This window comes from Rhagoletis pomonella, unplaced genomic scaffold, assembly GCF_013731165.1.
Source record: "Rhagoletis pomonella isolate Grant_MI unplaced genomic scaffold, Rhpom_1.0 Rhpom_scaffold_00007, whole genome shotgun sequence".
NCBI classification, from domain to species: Eukaryota; Metazoa; Arthropoda; class Insecta; order Diptera; family Tephritidae; genus Rhagoletis; species Rhagoletis pomonella.
In genome coordinates this window covers 16,485,333-16,505,229 of record NW_023458561.1, presented here as the reverse complement: position 1 = coordinate 16,505,229, position 19,897 = coordinate 16,485,333, and the positions used below count along the sequence as shown (strand labels likewise).

The 19,897-nt window shown below is 34.7% G+C and overlaps 1 protein-coding gene across 7 annotated transcripts in view; it reads right to left on the bottom strand.

Annotated features, from left to right (window-relative positions):
- Positions 1–415: 415 nt before the first annotated feature.
- Positions 416–19,897, bottom strand: part of LOC118742382 (sphingomyelin phosphodiesterase) — a 70,771-nt gene continuing 51,289 nt past the window's right edge. For 2 of the 7 annotated variants that reach the window (XM_036474412.1, XM_036474414.1), the window contains exons 2-7: positions 8,619–8,824; positions 7,263–8,511; positions 6,916–7,169; positions 6,569–6,863; positions 5,507–5,692; positions 1,870–2,906 (exon numbers count right to left, since the gene is read on the bottom strand). In XM_036474412.1, the coding sequence (XP_036330305.1) occupies positions 2,819–2,906; positions 5,507–5,692; positions 6,569–6,863; positions 6,916–7,169; positions 7,263–8,511; positions 8,619–8,706 (2,160 nt within the window). In that variant the 5' untranslated portion in view covers positions 8,707–8,824 and the 3' untranslated portion in view covers positions 1,870–2,818. Of the gene's footprint in view, positions 1,052–1,153; positions 2,907–5,506; positions 5,693–6,568; positions 6,864–6,915; positions 7,170–7,262; positions 8,512–8,618; positions 8,825–11,377; positions 11,526–19,897 lie in introns of those variants that run through there. The other 5 variants (XR_004993374.1, XM_036474413.1, XM_036474416.1 and 2 more) reach the window with 5 other exon arrangements.

The following is a 19,897-nucleotide window of genomic DNA, read 5'->3' as shown; positions in this document are numbered from 1 at the left end:
ACAAAAAATTACCAAACTTATTTTATGTGCAGAACAAACATACATATAGAGCCCTAACTGCCAAAATAACGAAAGCAACATTTTTTTCAAATATTTTTTTTTTTGTTTGCAGAAAGGCATCTAGATGCTCTAGGAATATTTCTGTTATTTTGGCGGTTAGGGCTTGATGTGTATGTTTGTACAGTTCTGCACATAAAATAAGTTTGGTAATTATTTGTTGAATTTGGTAACTTTTTTCGGTGATTTTGGTAAAAAATAAAAAGATTGTGTGGCAACACTGACTAACACATTAGCTTTCAAACTAATGAGAGGGTTTGTGTCTACGATAGTACCAATCGAAAGCTCGTATGTTTTGTACAGTACGACGGAAAAATGAATACGAGTTTCTACTCAAATTTGTAAATAAAACGTGATATTTCTACTTTAATGAATTATTTATTTGCTTTGTCTATAAAAATGTGTCTTATTTTACGTATGCATTTATATTAACATTTAATTTGCGTTGTAACTAATCGTATGAGTGTATTTGCAGGTGTGCGAACAATTGTGGTTAACTTGTATCGCCTTTTGCTTATTTTATGACTGCGTGTGTACGTTTGCTAAATAATAATACACTTAACTAGCGATTAACAAAAAATCATTATATTAAAAATCATGTTTTACTTACATACATACATATAAGTAAATAATTTAATCCTAATGATCACATAATTAATGCACATATATATGTAAGTATGTACACTTCCCTACACGTATTTATGTGCATACTATCTAGTACATTAAATGATTTTAAGTGACTTAATTTCATTGTAGCTTGTGGATGAGTTTTGTTTTTGCACTTTCACTGGACAAAATTCGCAAGGTATTCGATACTCAGAATGCATCCACTCTCGTTTCTCGCTGATAGTTCGATTTTGTCAATGTTTTATATGGAAAGGATATTTTTTACATCGGATGTGAGTGTTTTCGTAAGCTGCTAAGTATAGATTCAGCTCAACCCAAGCCCAACAGGTACTTGGGCAGGTACGTGATGGACGAGATGAGGCTATAACTAAATGTTAAGGATTTCAAGAATATTTGTAAGAGAAATTTTATTTCATTGGATTTAGTACCATTATATATTTCAAATGTTTATAGTTCAAGAGTAAGAGTATTTATAAATTGCATGTATTTATTTATATATATGTACATTGTTGTATTCACAGTTTTGTTCATTTATTTCCAAGCAAAGCAACCAGAAACCTTTCTGGTATCCAGCAATTTAATGTATGTTTGTGAACGTAAAGCATTGCCGCCACACTCCTTAGCGCGTAAATATGTAAAGCGCCTCCGGCACCGTCCACTTCTCAGTGGTTGTGGCTTCCTCTGCCGTGTTCTCCTCGCTGGAGTGGTGTTTCGTGTTCGTTATTAGTGCAAGTTTTGTTTGCCGATTACCGTTATTTAATAGCATATCCGCATTGTGTAATGGGTGGTGTCAAATTTGTTGGTCCAAACACCATTTGGTAAAATATTGAAGCATTGTGTTTATTAGCAAAATGGGTTAAGTTTAAATGAAAGTGATACATTTACAAAATAAATGGAATATGCATTTTTCAAACTAATCAAACAGGCCAATATTTTGAATACCTAGGGCCGATTTCATAATAAAATTAAATAATATTTTAAAATTTAAAGGATGCTTTAGGTAACATATTTATGAAAACACTTCTTGTTTAAAGTACATTTAAATGTCACTTTAACTAAATGAACTCTTTTGCAAAAGGAACTTTAAGTGTTTCATTATGAAATCGGCCCTTAAAACCGAATATGTGCTTTGGAGATATGTATGTGTAGTTGAGTAGCGATACATATGTTCTACATAGTTGGTTATTACATAATCTAAAGCAATTGTACTCGTATTTTCAGAGTGATTTAATTTAGTACTCGCGAAACAGCTGCATATGTGGTAGTAACGGCAGAAACTCTACAAAATAAGCAAAGATCAGTGATAGCACATATTAATTTACTTAAGTGTAGTCAATCTGGTTTTAAAAACAAAACTCAAGACCAGCTCGAAATGTGCCAATTGGTTTAGAAACATTTCCAGCATAAAGCATTCAAAATGCTCTGTCGAGAGTGACCAGGGTAGATATTATTCAAATTAATGAAAACCTAGCGAATTTCGTCCAACTCAACACCATTAACTGCGACTGCATTAATGAAAAGATAAAAATACTGTATTTTAGAAAAGATAAACCTTTACAAAATCAAAACGATGGCCATTGTTCCAGAACTAATAGTTTTTTTTTAGTATTCAAGTATTTGAATCCACTGAAGATAGCGGGGGAAAGGTGGCGGCCATCTTGGATCCTAAGTTGATCATTGAGCGTATCTGGCGTCATACGTACGGTGACCATCAGTACTTTATTTTAAAAGAAGGTGTTTTTTCTCATGATGATGTCTTCTGACTTTATTTGTTTTTCGAGAAATCTACTTTGTCCTTTTTTCAAAGCACTTCTAATCACTACACCACAACGCCTACATACGACTCCATTGTTAAGAGATTTTTTTTTTTGAATTTTGGTATCGATATTAGGGACATCGAGTATTTTTATTCCGATATTAATGAGTACCCGATATTTTTACAGCGATACTTCAAATGAGTTCCATATCGATACTTTCGCTTCGATATCGTGTCCCTAAGCGTGATGAATATTCCCATTATACAGTGTTCGTTAGTGCCCCTGCGTACCAGCTTGTTCGCTATGTTGTTTCCAGGAATAATTTTGTGCCCGGGAACCCCAGAGTGTAGTTTTTGTGCATCGCGTAGGAAAATCGTTTAAAGCCATTCTTCCTTGCTGCCTTCGATGAGGTGTTGTTGCAGTATAGATATTAAATCGAAGCTTCGTAGATGGTGTTGGAGTATTCTATAACAGCAGAGCAGACTTTTTAGTATCTCTTAATTTAGCTTAGAAGACATAACGGTACTTCAGTAAACGGAGGTTTATGATTCGAAGTGGTTAACCATATGGATACTGCTGTCGACTTTATTATTTTGCGGAGAACCCTCGCTGAAGATTGAAATAGGTCTAGTGTATAGCGTTTGCCCTTTAAAATTTGCTCCTAACGGGGATTCTTGCAAACTTGTTATCAAAGCAGGCTAGACTGAGGCTAGTCTCAAGAAGGACCGAGAGAGCATTAGGAGCTTTACTTGGGTTGGAGCGAAATGCCCTCGTGATTAGCACCCTTTTCATTTTGCTTTTGGACGTGTTTTTGGCCAGCGTTCGTCACAATACTGTAACCCCACAAAAACGAATGGACCTTACTTCAGTTGCAGCAGCTACACATACCTATGTATGTGGCTACAAGCCCCATCTTTTGCATTTACATAATGAAACTTGTACTGTATTTTTGTTTCTAAAATATGGTCACCATAGTTATACGCAAAAGACACTTTTTTTATTTATGCGGATTATCTCTATAATAAAATAACTAATTTGATACACTAAAGAGCTCTTGGCGATAAGATGAGAAAATTTTTAGGTTTTTTACTAATTTCAATAATAACCCGATGACGCTCTATTGCACATTTTGGATATTTTATTCTGAACTGATTGCCACGTTTTCAACAAGTCTAATTTTCGTAGTATGTGTTGTATTCTCCCAGATTGATTATACTACTTTTAATGAAGAACAAACAACAGCTTTGTTTAGTAGCAGACAAAGACCAGAAGCTACAGTACTACGCACGCTTTTTTAAAACTAACTTTTTTCAATATTTTATCGATTTGTGCGCATAGTACATGATTCAATAATAAAAGGATAGATAATTATTTATAACTATAATTATTGCCAACCGCGTTACGGCACTCCTTTACAAAAGGTTGCATTTACAAAGGACGGAGAAAGGGCACTGAATAAAATTCCTCGGTGCGAAAATTGTAGTAGAAAAGTACGCGGGGTAGGCAATTAATAGCGAAATCCCGTTGGTAAATTCTGATATATTTGCAGTTAATTCGACATTTTAAACGAAATAATAAGGAATCTAGGTATTTTATGTGCTATTTAGCGGCACTAAAACAGCAAAAGGTCTTAAAACTAAAGTAAAATTACCATAAGTTGTATGTAAACATCGAATTAAAAAGAGTATGTTTTCGTCAGATAAATGTGCTTTATATTCATATGTATACACAGGGCCGTAGAGAAAAAATCCGGTCCCCGTAATAAATATGGGCCGGGCCCCTCTTCTCGCCTACGAAATATTTAAACAAATTTCCAACGTTATCACAACATACTTGTTCAATACCAAAGGCCAATAAGCAGCTTTCAAGAAAACGGTAAAGAAAAAATTGCCATTATTTCGTGTGTGTTTCGAAGAAATTATGACACCTGATACGATATGGCTGTTGCCTCCCTCTTTCCTCAAGAAATAATGGAACGCCATATATTTATCTTACAAACCGGGGTCGCCTTGTGCTCTTTTTACACAAAAAACTTTAGAAAACCATAATATAAAGCGTAGCAAATTTCTTAAGAACTGCGTACTGCCTCAAGAAAATTTCTTAGCCCATCTTGTGCGTCATTTTATATGCCGTTTTTGCTTTTCTTAAGACCTGCATAGTGTCTTTACCCGCCAAAATAACGATTTTTTTTTTTTTAATTTTCTTTTTGATGCAGAAATGCTTCTAGATGCTCTGGGAATATTTCTGCATCAATGTGTTTCTATATGTACATACATATAACAAAAATAAATACGCATTTCTTGGCAGTTAAAAAATTCTTTCTAGGAACCATTTAAATACATACGATAGTACTATCGATGGTTTATTTACTTGTAGACTATCGAGGACTCAATAGTTTTTTAAAACTATCAAAAACTATCGATGGTGGAACTATCTATAGTTTTGCAACACTAATGTGAGAAGTTTTTATAGAAAAACTTCGTCTAAAGGGAGAATTGTTGTTGCTATACTGTTGTATAGATCAAATGAATACGTAAAATAGTTTTTATTAATTTAGTCAGAATCCGTTCCTTTAAGCTAAGATGGGCTGTATGTAAGAGAAGCGTCTTCTATAAATTTTTGATTTTCCCCTGTTGTATATAACCTCGACTCACTTTGAATATCGCTCTCCAATTTGTAGTTCAAAACACCCCAGTGTATATAAATAGATATTTTGCACATAAATAAATAGATATATTGCAGCTACTGTTTTCCAGTATAATTGAAGATAAACAAAACTGTTTCGTTGCTAAGTCAGCGGTGGTAGCGAGACAATTGTCAGATTATCGAACCTTTAATTATTGAATCATGCGCATAGTACAAAAAGTGTTAGAAGAAAAACATATACCATACTTTTAATTACTTTAATGGCATCTGCAGACATAAAATTTTACTTATATGCCAATTCACTTCATACATAAACGCTTTAAACCAATCCCAACTACAAAAACCGACACCAGACGAATCATTCACAATCTCTTGAACAAGTTACATACATATAATTTCATGCAACTAAATGTACGTACGAGCTGGTCAATCCGCGGTAGAGCCATGATTTCCATGATTTTGACGACCCATCATCTATTTTCGCCTCAACGTCTTGGCAGAAATGTCGTCTGTCATGCGACCGCCCGCTCTTGCAATCACAAAGCATTCGTTTCCGGCACTCCGCATCGCATGCTGGCCGAATAGGTGAGTTCTTCCAGTAATTTCTGAGAAAGAGAAAAATGTTTTACAAAATGTAAATATAAAATTGTCTATTTTCAGAAGCTATAGCCACTAGTATCTGAACTAATGAATAAATTTTGAACATCTGAAAAACTTAGCCCCAGTTGTTAGTCCCCAAAGCTGTGTTAATTACATAAGCCAATCTCAATCTTGTCTAGAATTTTATTATTTTTTAGAATACCACCAGTATTACTTAAAGAAATTCTTCCCACAGAAGAATCAGAAATAATTTTGGTGACTGTGGGGCTTAAGGAAGTAACTTTTTGTGGACCTGTCCATGGAGTCGTTGTACTCGCTTAATAATAATAAATAAAACATTTTACTATATTTAAACAACTACTTATAGGTGAAGCAAAAACATTAAGGTAGTGTCACACGATTGGTATATTTGTACAGATTTGTACAGTTTTTATATTGGGCTATTGGTACAAAGTAAAAAAAAAATCGGATCACAATTTTTATTGTAGTCACCACGATTGGTACAACACTTCTATTGGAAAATTTATAAGAATTTTGGTCATGATTGGGATAAAGTAAAATATTTATTTATTCGCACGATTGGGGTACGATTTGCACCAAATTTTGGGCAGATGCCCAATCGTGTGACACTGCCTTTACAAAAAGAGTATCAAAAACAAGTAGGGCTTTTTAAAAAGTGGCATGCAACTCCGTTGTGTTTGGTACAAGAACTTTAAAATTTTTATTAAAGTTGTATTTTAATACTTCTAACAAAAAGTATTTTAAATTAAATATTAGTAAATTAAATAATTAAGTAAATTGAAGTAACGATATATTTTGTTATAAAATTTGTCGAAATAACAGTTATCACAGTCGGGTATGGCTTGTAGGGTTAAACTTACTTGTAATATAAATCAAATAGTTCCTGATTATTCGCCATCTCATCAATTAAATTACTCCAATCCACTGGCCTGAGAGCCTTCATATTATATACCGCGCGAGTAGTATACAACTTATACCAAATTGGGTAATCGTAAAGGTTTGCTTCCTTTAAGTTCATGATCCAAGACTCGTGATCTATAACCAAACGAGTGGTAGTGTCATGATCCCCGTCCACATAATAAATGCGGTAACCCGGGTTGAGGTCATAATAAGGTGATACCGATGGCCCAATATATGCGATACTTGTGGGATGACCTACAACAACCAAACTGTAAAATCTCGTCAGCGTTAGAAAACAATTACTCACTTAGGTCGTGTGGATCGTAGAACATTTCGAATTCATCAAAGTGTGTGTGTCCATAGAATTGTGCCGTAATTGTGCTTTCGTATCGTGAAATGATACGATAAAAGTTGCGCGACCACACCTTTAAACAATCTGGATGACCTGGTGGTATGTGACCGATCACGTGCACTTTTTCATTGGAGAACTCAGCACTTTGCAGCTCATAAATGAACCATTGAAGTTCAGTTGCCGGATCCGTAGAGTTAAGCAGTAGCCACCTGTAAAATAAGGAAATTAAATTAGTAGTTGAGAATCAACATTAAAAGAAAGGCCGATTTGTTAGAGGGGAATTAACTCGCTTTAGAGCTCACCAATTTTTGTTGTTGCAATAGTTCATATTTAGAGAAATGATGCGGAAGCCTGGTCGGACCAGGACTGAGTAAAACGCGCCACGCCGCACAGTGTGCGAGACACTTTGCGGCAGCCATCGACGCCATTGTACATCCAACTCATCATAAAGCCATGATATAGAGATATCCACTTGGTTCACATAAGGTGGCGGAAAGCTATTCACCGGCGCACTTTCATGATTGCCCAACGCTGGGAAGATAGGCACACCCGGAAACTTTTCAGTCATCTGACGCACTGTTTCTTTGATGATCTCCAAGTTCTCTTCTTTGGTCTGATTCCAAACATCGTGTGGCGGCAGATCACCAGTCCACAGAATGTAGTCAATGTCCTTGTGCGTGTCCGCAATGTGTTCCAACATATTATCCACAGTTCGCTTCGGCGTATCGCACTTACGATAATCTCCCCATTTCCCAGCTGCGTCATTTGGATTAGACGGACGTCCGCTGCTCAGTCGGCAACACAGTGGCTCGTTGCAGTTGGCATTAGAACCTTCCACATAATGTGGGTCGTAATGTGTGTCTGAGATGTGTAGCACTTTGAAAAATGGAGCCGCCTCTTTTGGCACACCCAGCTCTGCAGCCGGAGGTTTCGGTACTGGCGGGAATATCACCTCCCACTCATGGTATGGATTGTAAACGTCGCCGCAAGCATCGCCAATAACGAAACTACAAATCTCATCTGGCCCGAGATTGACGCGCTGAAGGACGTAGATCACTTCACTACCGAATAGTGTCGACACTCCCTCGCAAACGCGTGGGCTTTGTATATTGAGATTAACACAAAATTCGTAAATCAATTTAATGATCTCCGCCTCCGTTTTGCCAGCGCGGATATAGTGCTGCAGCAAGCCAGCCCCTGCTTTGCAAGCTGTGCAAGACACTTTGGACATTACACTGTTCTCGATCTCGAAAGCCACTTGTTTAAGATTGAAAAGCTTCAGCGCCTTATCCACGAAGGGCGGATAATTGAGGCCATCAGGTGTAGTGTCGTACCAAAGCATGCGCGCCATTGTGTCATTGCGCTTGAGCTGCCGCAATCGCTCCAGAAACGCTTCATCGCTTTGTCCAGGGTTGGGATCGGTGCGGTGCGAAAACTTTTTCAGTTCTACGTGCGGTGTAATGCTGCGTGGTGCTAACTCTATTTCCCAGTTATCCTCTGGAGCAGTCCAATTTATGAGTTTGCGATTAGTGTTGAAGACAAATGGGAAACCTACATGAGGAGAGAAGGAAAGCAAACGATTTTTCGTAACTACAATTTACATACATATATATAAACGCACAAATGAAAATAATGTAAAATTTGTTTTTCGCTTTTACCTTGGGTCATGTGGATGAAGCTCATGATTAGTAATATTATGGCTGAAAGCAGAACGCGCCATCGTAAAACATGCCAACAGGTTGTCATAGTGCGAGAAATTGTATGATTGATGTGAACAGGCGAAATATTTGCTCGGATCTGCTAGATTTTTCGAATCTAAGTTGGAGCGTCCACTAATTCTGCTATAATGAGGCGTATGTATAAACTAAAATACGGAGAAATAAATTTTTATTAAATGGAAATCGTTTTCTAAACATAATCATATGCATAAATATGTACATACATATGTATGTACATATGTAAGTATACATATATTTTTAGAATTGATAACATTACAGCAAGAACAAATTTTTGCCTGCAAAATGTTCCCGCTCAGTCATTGTAATTACAAAACTTTAATTAGAAACGCGAAGCAAAGCGCAATTAAAGTTCAAATGAAACTTCCTATAAAGAAAAGGCGAAGATAATTTGAAACTAATCAGGCGCCAAACGCGCATTGAATGCCTTCCACTCGAAAATCAGTTTCAGTTATTACTCAAGTAACACAGCTACGTTCTGCTTTTCCTTATTAAAAACCATTCGATTGCATACGCCACCCAGTCTATTGGGCTGTTGGGCATAGTGTATTGTGCCCGTCATCAGTTGACCAAGCAATAGAAGAAGCAGACGAAATGCGAATATGCAACGTTGCTACCTCAAATGTTAAAGTGGAAAAGTTGAGATGAGATTTTAGTAAAGTTTCCGGGTGATTCATCATAGTGCTTTCTGAGCTGTTTGTCAGCAGTGAATGTATGATTCTGTTTTCCAGTAAAAAGTCCTTAAACAGTGAATATTAATTGGGCAATAGCTGACCTAAATACAGTTGTTAGGTTTTGGAACTTTAGAGGCGGGAGAATCTGGTTAAGGCTAAGTTATTTGCAGTGAACTCGTGATTACGTGAACACCCTTCAACATTGGCTAACCTACAACGTAAGTAAATAAATTTAGAAAGCCCAATGACTTGAGCATAAATCCAGTAAATTTGGTCAAACGATTTTTTTATACAAGCTTTAGTTTGTTGGGGGGGCGCAGGAATTCGTTTCAAAATGGTGACAGGTAACAAGATCAACGGGAATAATGTCAATTTACACTTTTTCGCATACTGGTGTGAAATAAAGTCAATTGACAATTTACCTTTTCAAAAGCGAAATAAAATCCATTGACATTATTGCTCTTTCAAACATTAAATTTGCGCAGCGCCGCGGCGCGGCAGGTCTCGACGCGGTTTGGCGGTTTGAAATTTAATAGTGTTCGCTTTATTTTTGTGGAACCTAAAAATGTTTTGAATGTTCTTGATCATTTCTACATTCTTTCTTCAAATAATTCTCGTATTCTAGCCATATATGTAATACTTCTATATTGGCAGTAAGCTAACTTCTCAATGTGTAAGCATTCCGAAATCAAAGCGAGACAGTCTAGTACCGTTTTTGTCAATGTGTTGTGTACTTGAGTGCCGTTTTTGTATATGTGTACATGTTTATTTATAAACGTATGTGTTCCTATTCTTTCGTACGTGTTTATTGATATATCTGTACTATAGTGTTTTCGGACAGTACTAGCTCTTACTGCCAATATAGGAGTATTACATATATGATTCTAGCTCTTTCTGGGTTTGGTTTTTCGCATCGTGTTTTTATTATAATCGTAAGTTTAATTATTTTAATAAAATCAATTGGTGGCGGTTCATGATTGTGTGTTTATTAATAGCACACGGATGATTTCGCAATAACCTCTTTCATCTATGGAAATAACACTTTTGAGGCAATGTTTATTGTAACATCATTCATATCTCACGTACGATACAAGATTAAAATTTTTTTATTTGAATCGACATAGTACTTTAAGCATTGTTGACGCTATTTCCATTTGAATGAGGAAATAGCATAATTTACTTTGTTTCCGAATTTTTGTTGGCTTTATTTCGCTTTTCAAAAGGTAATAATGTCAATTGACTTTATTTCGCACCAGTATATGAAATGGTGTCAATTGACCTTATTTCCGTTGATCTTGTTACCTGTCACCTTTCAAAATAGTTCACGTTATAACGGATGCACTGTTATAGTTTTTTTCCATATCGTAATAAAAAAGCAACAAAGCTGCTGTATCGTTTTAAAGTTTTGCAAAGGAAATAATCTACTGCGTGCCCTGTTCCAGAATGTAAATCAATATGCATACTTCAGTTCGAGTTTAAGGTTAGTAATTAGAGGATTTTTGCATGGTGGTCAATTTCTTTTGAATACAGCAAACATTGTGGTCAAATCCTATTGGAATTGAGCTTCCACATACTAATACCAACGTTGGAGAATAGATTTGTTGGATCCCTAAAAGGTATGTCCCTCTAAGTTAGAAAAAAATATGACCTCTAGCTTTTTTTTGGCGATTTAACAATTATTGCCGCCGGATATCTATGGAATGGTGGGTCGTTGTGGCCCTATTTTATAATTAGGTCTAAAAATAATTTTTTTATTAGAAAATCACGATTGAAAACAATCTGTTACAGTTTACTAATTTAATCGATGATCTCCTCAATTATCCTTAGGGTTCTTTCACTGGATTGCTAAATAAAAGACGAAAGTTTGCTATACAACTTAACTGAACTTTTCGTCAAATACATCACCTCTTAATACTTGTTACACATTTGAACTTTTCTCTATGTGTAGCTCGTTATTTACAACTTCCTGTGCACGGTTGCAACGCTTTCACATACATATTTATATACCTGTGTTCCCATATATTTTAGCGAACATTCCTGGCAAATCTTGAAACATTATTATCGAAAACTCATGCCACCAAACTTCTGTCTGCCTTTCTCTGCTTTGTCTTGAGCTTTCATTCGTATTTAGCAGTATTCGATAAATACAACAATTCTGAAAAAAGAATGGCAAAATTACAGATCACACTTCAGCCATTGGTATAGATAAAAACTAGCTTGGTTATATGATACTCCTGGGGGGAGCTTCTGTAACCAGTTAGCGACAATTTTCGGATCACTATCGCAATTGTTGACGTATGATAGGAATGTGTTTGCCTCAACTAGTGCGATAGCGATCAGAAAATTTCGCTAACTGGTTACAGAATCTCCCCCTGTACAATTGCATGTCGAATATACTTTGAATATTGTTACAAATTTACCACTTTAAGGATGTCACGTAACGCCCTATTTCCACAACACTGACAAAATTCATCATATGACTATTGTCACAATTACTGCGCCTAAAACAAAATATAAACATTGTTTCGCCGTTGTCACTTACTCAGTAGGTCATAACAATAAAACTGACAATTGTCATACGACAGCTTAAAATAAATTTGCGGCATAGTATTAGGCGCAGTAGTAAAGGCAAAAGTCAGCCGCTGAGTTTTGTCAGTGGTGTGGGAATGGGGCAGTTAATTTTCACCAGTAGGTGCGGCTGGAAGCGGGTGTTATGCTTAGAAGAAGCGGCTTGCTATGTAAACGTGTATTCGGTTGCGAAACTACCTCCGTCCGAGCAATGGGATGTACGCTGCACAGTGGTTCTGATCGCATATCTCGCTGGTCGAAACTATTTAAACAAATACCCTTTGATGGATTTTTACACCACTTCTTATCTAAGGGATTTTTGGGTCGCTGATTACGAATCTGAAGTCGCTTACTAAAAATTCAAAATGGTGGATCTAATACGGCGGCCGAAAAATTTAGAAAATCGGTAGATTTCTTTGAAACTGGGTATCTTAGGGTTTTATTATTATTATTATTATTATTATTATTATTATTATTATTAGAAAACAATGTATTGCACATCTAAGACAATGTATTTTTATAGTGCATCGAGCGTGGTACATGTACAATATTTATGTTTTATATCAAATTAATACTTTAGAAAAAAAAATTTACATAATTATTACATTTAATCTTAAATTAGAATTAATGCTAGGAGACATTTTAAGCTAAAGAAAAAGAAATGAATAAGTAGAAGAAAGAGGAAAAGTAGAGAACAGGAGAATAAAAAGAAAAGTGAAAAATAGAACAATTGCAACCACATCCAAGATTTAAATTCTTTTAAAGTAATCGTATATTATTACTTTGCAGTTTCCGCTATTCAGCTTAGCCTTGGTAGATTCAGGTATGGCATTCCAGAGTCTCACAGCGTTAACAAAGAACATTCTGGAAGAAGTCAAGTACGTGTTCTTAGGAACAAGCAGAATTTGATGTCGCCTAGACTTAGTCATAGTTAGCTTTTCATACAGATATTTTGGAGATCGGGACTTCATCAATCTGTACAAAAATATGCAGCTCCTCGCTGCGAGATAATTGTGGTGTATAAGATGCAGAAATCCTTAATCGACGTAACACAGCATAAACGCTACTTACAACTTTATTAACATGATCACGAGGACTCACCTTGGGAGTTAATAATAAAACCTAAATTTTTAATTTTTTCATTAACCGTTAGGGCACTAGTTTCTATATAGAATTCAGGGATATCATCAAGATGGATTACACTATTACTAATTGGCAATACGAAGGATTTTGCAGCATTTAAACACAAACAATTATCACGAGCCCAAGCAGATACCGCAGACAAGTCACTATTAATTTTACAACACAAATCATCAACCAGACCAATACGACTAGACAAGTACAGTTGAATATCGTCAGCATATGCATGTATATTCACGTATCGACACACAGAGAACACATCATTAACAAAAGGACTGAACAACAACGGCCCAAGTACAGATCCTTGTGGAACACCAGAAACAATATTTCTTGCCTGAGAGGAAGTATCTCTTCCTTTTCCTTTCTGCTTCGTTGAATCTAAAGTGATTTACTTAAAATTCAAAATGACAGGTAAAAGCATTTGCTCGCCTTTTCAAGCAAATTGTGAAACTAAGCGCGATTGGTATATTTTTTTTTATTCTATGTAACTATTTGAAGGCCATAGAATATATTATACATAGTGTATTTTAGGATATACCGACTTACATATAAACTACCTATATTTTAAAATGCATACATATGTGTCTGACGGAAGAAAGTTAAGCGGTTAAGAAAATTTCAAAATCTCCACGAGAAATATCCGTATACAAAGTAAAACGAATCTCCACCGGATTCAGATCCAAAAATAGCCAAAATTTATTGTTTATTGTGTTATGAACTGTAATTAACCCTATAATGGCTTTTATTATAATATTACTCTTAAATTTTTTTTAAGTGTGTGTATTTTTTATGGTCGCAGACTTATATGAAGCCGCATTTCGGATCCGTGGTGAGTGCGCTTTAAAATTCTAAAAATGGGGTTTTCTCCATATAAAAATTTTTTTTCTTAAAAGGTAGGCCATATTATACAAAATTCCATAATTTCTTGATTTGGGACCAGTGTGCGCGGTTAGAGAAGGAAATATTATCTTTTGTTGTAAACCTTCTAGATACTTTCTCAACCGTTAACGATTCTGATGAAAAAAGTAAGAGTTTATGTAGATGTTGGACAATTTAGTTTTTAACCTCCATGAGACTTTCAGGCAAGTATAATCGAAAATCTTATTTACAGTCTGAATTGATATATGTTTGACATGTAAATTCGCTATAAATTATGCTGGTGGACTTCAAAATAGTAATTCGCATAAATGAGTTAGTATTGGTGACAGGTAAAATTCAAAAGCGTATAAAAAAGATGTCGAATTTCGATATCCATCAGGATTGTCGAGAATTAAGTCAGAATTTCCCACGACGCGTCGGTTAGAATTCCTGTCAATCTCTATACTTTTCTCTGGCCGATATTGGTCAGAAATCATAAAGATTTCCGACTTTTTTGCCGCCGAGTCTAACGGATATCTGACAAATATCTGGCAATTTTTCTAGCTGGGTATTCACAGATACTACTACTTACAAAACCTCGGCATGCGCAGAACTCACATTTGAACAAAACTATCTCCCTATGTTTGTCAATGTATTGTGGCTTATTAACATTTTATTTTTAATATTTTTATTGAGCTTCGTACCACGATTGTTTATTAGGAAAAATTGAAAAAGCAACAAAGTCTAAGCGGTAGAACTTATAGCAGCTATTTCGAAGATCACCACATCTCCTCATCAGACTTCTTTTTTCTAGACTTCAGCAGGGATCGAACCTGCGTAGAAGGGAAGGAAGTTGGGCGCGCACGCTGGCAAATACAAATTCAGTTCGACCAAACTATATCGAAATGCACGAATTTTTTTCATAGATAAATGCAGAAATGTTTATTACATAAGTTGTTGTTAAAAAATTTCGTCCACGAGGCGCAAAAATTGTTAAATGTTCAATTGTTAATAAAAATATTATTGAAAAGCAAAAAAAAAAACAAAAATAATTTTGTAGCGCAAATAATTTTATTATATATTATTATATTAAATCTGCACCCAAAAAACTTTTGATTCGGACTCTTACTTTGAAAGAAAAAAAAAATTCCAAATTTTCAATTTTTGATTAAAAAACTATTTGGAATTTTGCAACAAAATTTACACAGTGTACTTTTCGACTAGAAAACTTGGCGCTGCCTGAATATCATTGAAAAATATCAATCTTGTTTAATTCGGCGCCCACTTGAGGAAGCCTTACCCACATGATAAAAGATAAAAAAATAAAATTTTCATTCTTGAAGTTTCATAAGTCGTTTTTAAGTTAGAACGAGAGATATGTATATATTTTTGAAGGCTTTAAAAAAGTACTTATAATTTTTCCACAAATTAACTACTCCGAAAGTTACTCAAGCTTAAAACCGAGCATATAAAAAAATCCAGATTTTCAGCGTTCAATTTCCCTTAAAAATATATGTATGTATACCGCTTTTAACCATTTTAGTCGTTTAAAGCATAAGAGTATATTTACATATACATAGATACAAAAATTGTTCCCTTTAAGTACCCATAATATGATTATTTTAGTTGAATATACATTCCTATTAACATTTGTACATATAGTGTACTCACAACTACGTGAAAACTGTCTTATACATAGATACGTGTTAACGGCACAGTTCATCTGATCAAAATTTTGCCATGACAGACGGTTATGGGCATTAAAGAGCCGCAAGGTCTTAGGTTCAAGGCCCACGGCCGGTAGAGTTTTCATTTTTTTATCCATTCAATTATAACTTTTACATTTTTGAGCGTGGTTTCCAGATAGTTGTTGTTGACGTTTTTTATAAAACTTAACTCTGAAAATTTTAATTAACTAATAATAAAATTATTATTATGAAATAAAGTCAAAACAAAAGAAAATAAAACACATAAATTAAAGAAAAAAGTAAAATAAATAATAATAAAATAACAAAACTTTTTTTGCAATCGCTCCAGTCACCTTATATGGCAACATTATCAGAGTGCAACATTTTAGACAAAGAGCACGTAATATGCATGTGAAGATGCTGAGAAAGGAACACGAAAACTTTACATCCCTGGCGTAGGGCAGAATAAATGCAACATTATTTCGAGAAAAGAAAACGCTATTCGATTCCAGACGATCCCAAGATGTTAAAATATTAAAAAAAATTTGTTTTGCATTACAAAACTATGAAAAAGCATCTGCATATCTATGTAAAGTAAACAAGCCCTTTTTCGATAGTTCCGAACTAGTTCTAAATTCGACAGATAAGATCTAGTTCATTCTGCATTAAATTTTTTATCGTTCCGAAACAATTCTAAATTCGTCACCTTAGATATAAATGTTTAGTGAAAAAAGTGAAATAAAATATTTTTTTAAAAGTACCACATTTCGGTGATTTAGAACTGGTGGGCATCTAGTTACTATCGGACTGGTTCGTTTTTGGCAATAAAGATCTTGTACAGAAGTAGAAATTTGATTCACTACCCTCAAAAAAAAATCGTTGGACCATGTAGTCTATTTATGGTAAATTGGAGTACTTACAAAAGTATTCCTCTGTCATGCTGTAGCGGACCAACTCGTGTCTCGGCGCCAGCTTATTGTTTGTTATCCGATAACTGCTCGTGTTTTAACGAAATGTGATTGAAGTTGAGCATTTGAAAGCACATTTGCATGTCTGGCTGTAGCTGAACATGTAGAGATGCTCGCTGTTAGTTCTTAGCTCCCAGCATCTTCGGGTTCGAATGCCGTCAGAGGCAACATGTAATTTTTAATTTTTGTCTTGGTTTTTATTAATTTCGAAAAAGCATTTGAGAAGTGAAGAACAAAAGCGTGTACAAACGAAAAAATATAACAACAATGCCATTGTTAATATGTTGGAGGAGTTTTGTGCTACTCTGATGTAATGCAGGGATGGAGTATATGGTCCTGCCCTAGGACATAGCAATGTTAATTGGACCATATTTTTTTATATGAATTGTGGTTAATTTTGGAGTACTCTTTGGTCCTTAGGGAGTACTCTTTACACGCATGCATGGAGTATTCGCGATTTTTGCAGGGTAGTTCGCGGTTTCCCTGCAGGTTACACCGCACGTACATATTAAATTCTTTTAACGTACGCGACAGCAAAAACTTTCATTTTCATTTTTCTCCACTTATTGCCTTGGTTATTGATCAGTTTCTTATGTAAATTCTATAACTTAGTTGCCTTGGTTATTTTTCACTTTCTTATGTAAATTTCATAACTTGTCTATTAATTCTAATAACACGCAGAATGAAATACAAAAACCAATAAAAGCTCCCTTTGGTAATCGGACTCTAATTTGTTACAGTCATCAATATTCCCAACCACAAAGTGTCTGAGTCTGACTTAACACCAACATACTCATAATGTATAACAACTACATTTGTATACAAAATGCCTTTTGTTGTTGCGATTGTGGCATTAAGTAGCTCTACGACTTTATCACTTTCTGTTGCGATACACCTCAGCTATACTTAAAATGTCATACTATTACGTATGTACATATGAATATACATTCATCACATTCCCCCAGCTCCCTCCATTGCTTACTTCAGCCCTTCCTCTTTTTCCATTTTAATCTTCTTGCTTGAAATTGCCTAATACATACATAGATACTTATGTATGTTTATATGTAGCAACAGAAAAGAAAGAGTTGCGGAACGAACTCTCCGACAGTTTGCTAGTGAGTATTGTTGCTGTTGTAAATTATAAGCACGTTGCCAGAGACGTATTACTTCAAGCGAAGGTGAAAGTGTGCTCGTACGAATTTGTTTATTTTCTTTTGTTATACTTAGCGTTTCAATGGCATTTTCGATGGTTTTGTTTACACGTTACCAATTAACTGGAATGTGTGCTAAAATATGACTCAATTGTAAATATTTTTTAATAAATAGTTTTGCATTAAGTTATGAATCAAGATCATATTGTGCATACATACTAGAGGGCTGCAAAGTTCCCTGCCAAACTGCACTTCTCACATTCAATCGAAAAATAGGAGCACATGCTTGCGGTACACAAAAAAAAGTAACAAAAGTAGAGAACATCCCAAATGAGCGTTCCTGAACGGTGTTACTCGACGGCGCTCTCCTTCACCAAATACGTGTTCCGCTATGCTCACATACTTAAGTATCAGGCAACCTGAACGTAGTATTTGGAAACTTCAAATAGGAAGGTCAAACTGCACGTGAAGTTTTATGTTCTGTTTATGGGTTTGGATTCTACTTATAACACGCGAAGACATTTTTTTTTTAATGTGATCAGGTTTGCATTCGTTCGATTTCCAAAAATGGGGTATGATATTAAAGCGGTTGGCTTGTAGATGTGTACTGTGGTTTAATTTTTTTAAGGGTTGCCACCTGTTAAAAATTTTAATTAAAATTATTTAATAAGTTAAATCAGTTACTAAAGTATGGTATAAATATAAATTGGTTTGAAAAGGCTCCATTTCTAATAAATATGTAGGGGTGTTGCCACCCGTTTAAAACATCAAATTCAACTAAAATTAAGGGAGTTAGATAAATGAAATATATACATATTTATGTACATATTAAAATATGGGTATTGGAATACGTGAAGCAATTATTTGTGAAGAAGATCCGATATGTACAGTTTTTTAGAATTTAAAAAAATTAGATGTCAAATTAAGAACCTTGGTTTTATTTTTTGAAGCAAGAACTTTTTAGATAACTATTTTAGATGCGAATCGATGCAATTGATATCGATAACAAATCCTATAAAAATATCGATTACAAAATCGATGACAAATTCGTTAAAAATTTCGATAGCAAAATCGTTAATAATATCGATAAAAAAGCGATATAAATATCGATAACAAAATGGATTAAAATATCGAAAACAAAATCGATAAATAGTCGATAAAAAAATCGATAAAAAATCGATAAAAATACTCATAACAAATTCGGTAAAAATAACGATAACAACCCCGATAAAAATATTGATTGTTATATCGATAAGTCCCAAGAATACCGAAAATCTCTATTTTGTATCAGCAACCCTATTAAAAAGATTACCTCTTGATAAAAGTGCTCTGAAATGCCTTTCGTTCGATAAAAGCGTTGCAAAATGTAAAGCCCCTTAAATATTTTAATTCACTTTATTTTCAGACAGATGGCAACCCTATGTAAAAATTTGCATTTTTTTCGAAAGTGGTAAAGCTGACCTTCAAAATTATGTTTCAATATTTAAATTTGATGTACATATTATGAGGGTAGATATGGAGCAATGACATAAAAAAACCTTAAAGAAAGTCATATGTATGTATGTATGTACATATATACATGTATATATATAAAAACGTATAGAAATAAACGTAAATATATTTTATGTGTACGAGACATATCATATTTCTTATATGTATGTATATAAATTATGCTCTCAAATGAAATCGTCCTAAAATACTTGAAAATTTCACATGAAGGAACCTCTTACTTGCGGAAGTTTCACAACGTAGTACTCGTCTTTTATGTTCCTCTCTTTTTCGGAATATATTTTTATCGAGTACTTTACTTAGTTACTCGACGCTTAGCGACTATACTTCTCTTCACTATCCGCGCTCTCAGTGAGAGGAAGAGAAGGAAGCGTATTCGCTAGAAAACTTCAATGTGAAACCAAATATCTTCCGATGCAGACCTCTAATACATACATATATACTTACAAATGATTTTACAAAGCGTCCACTTGCCCATTAGATATTTAAATTTTTTAAAATGTAAGGTATTTGTTGATATCTTGGATGAAACTAAGCCCTAGACAGCTTTTGTAAAAACTTCAGATAGAGGATATTTAATATAAGGGTTGACATACTTTTTTTGTTAATAATGAATATAAACAAGTAAATAATAAGCAAACAAGT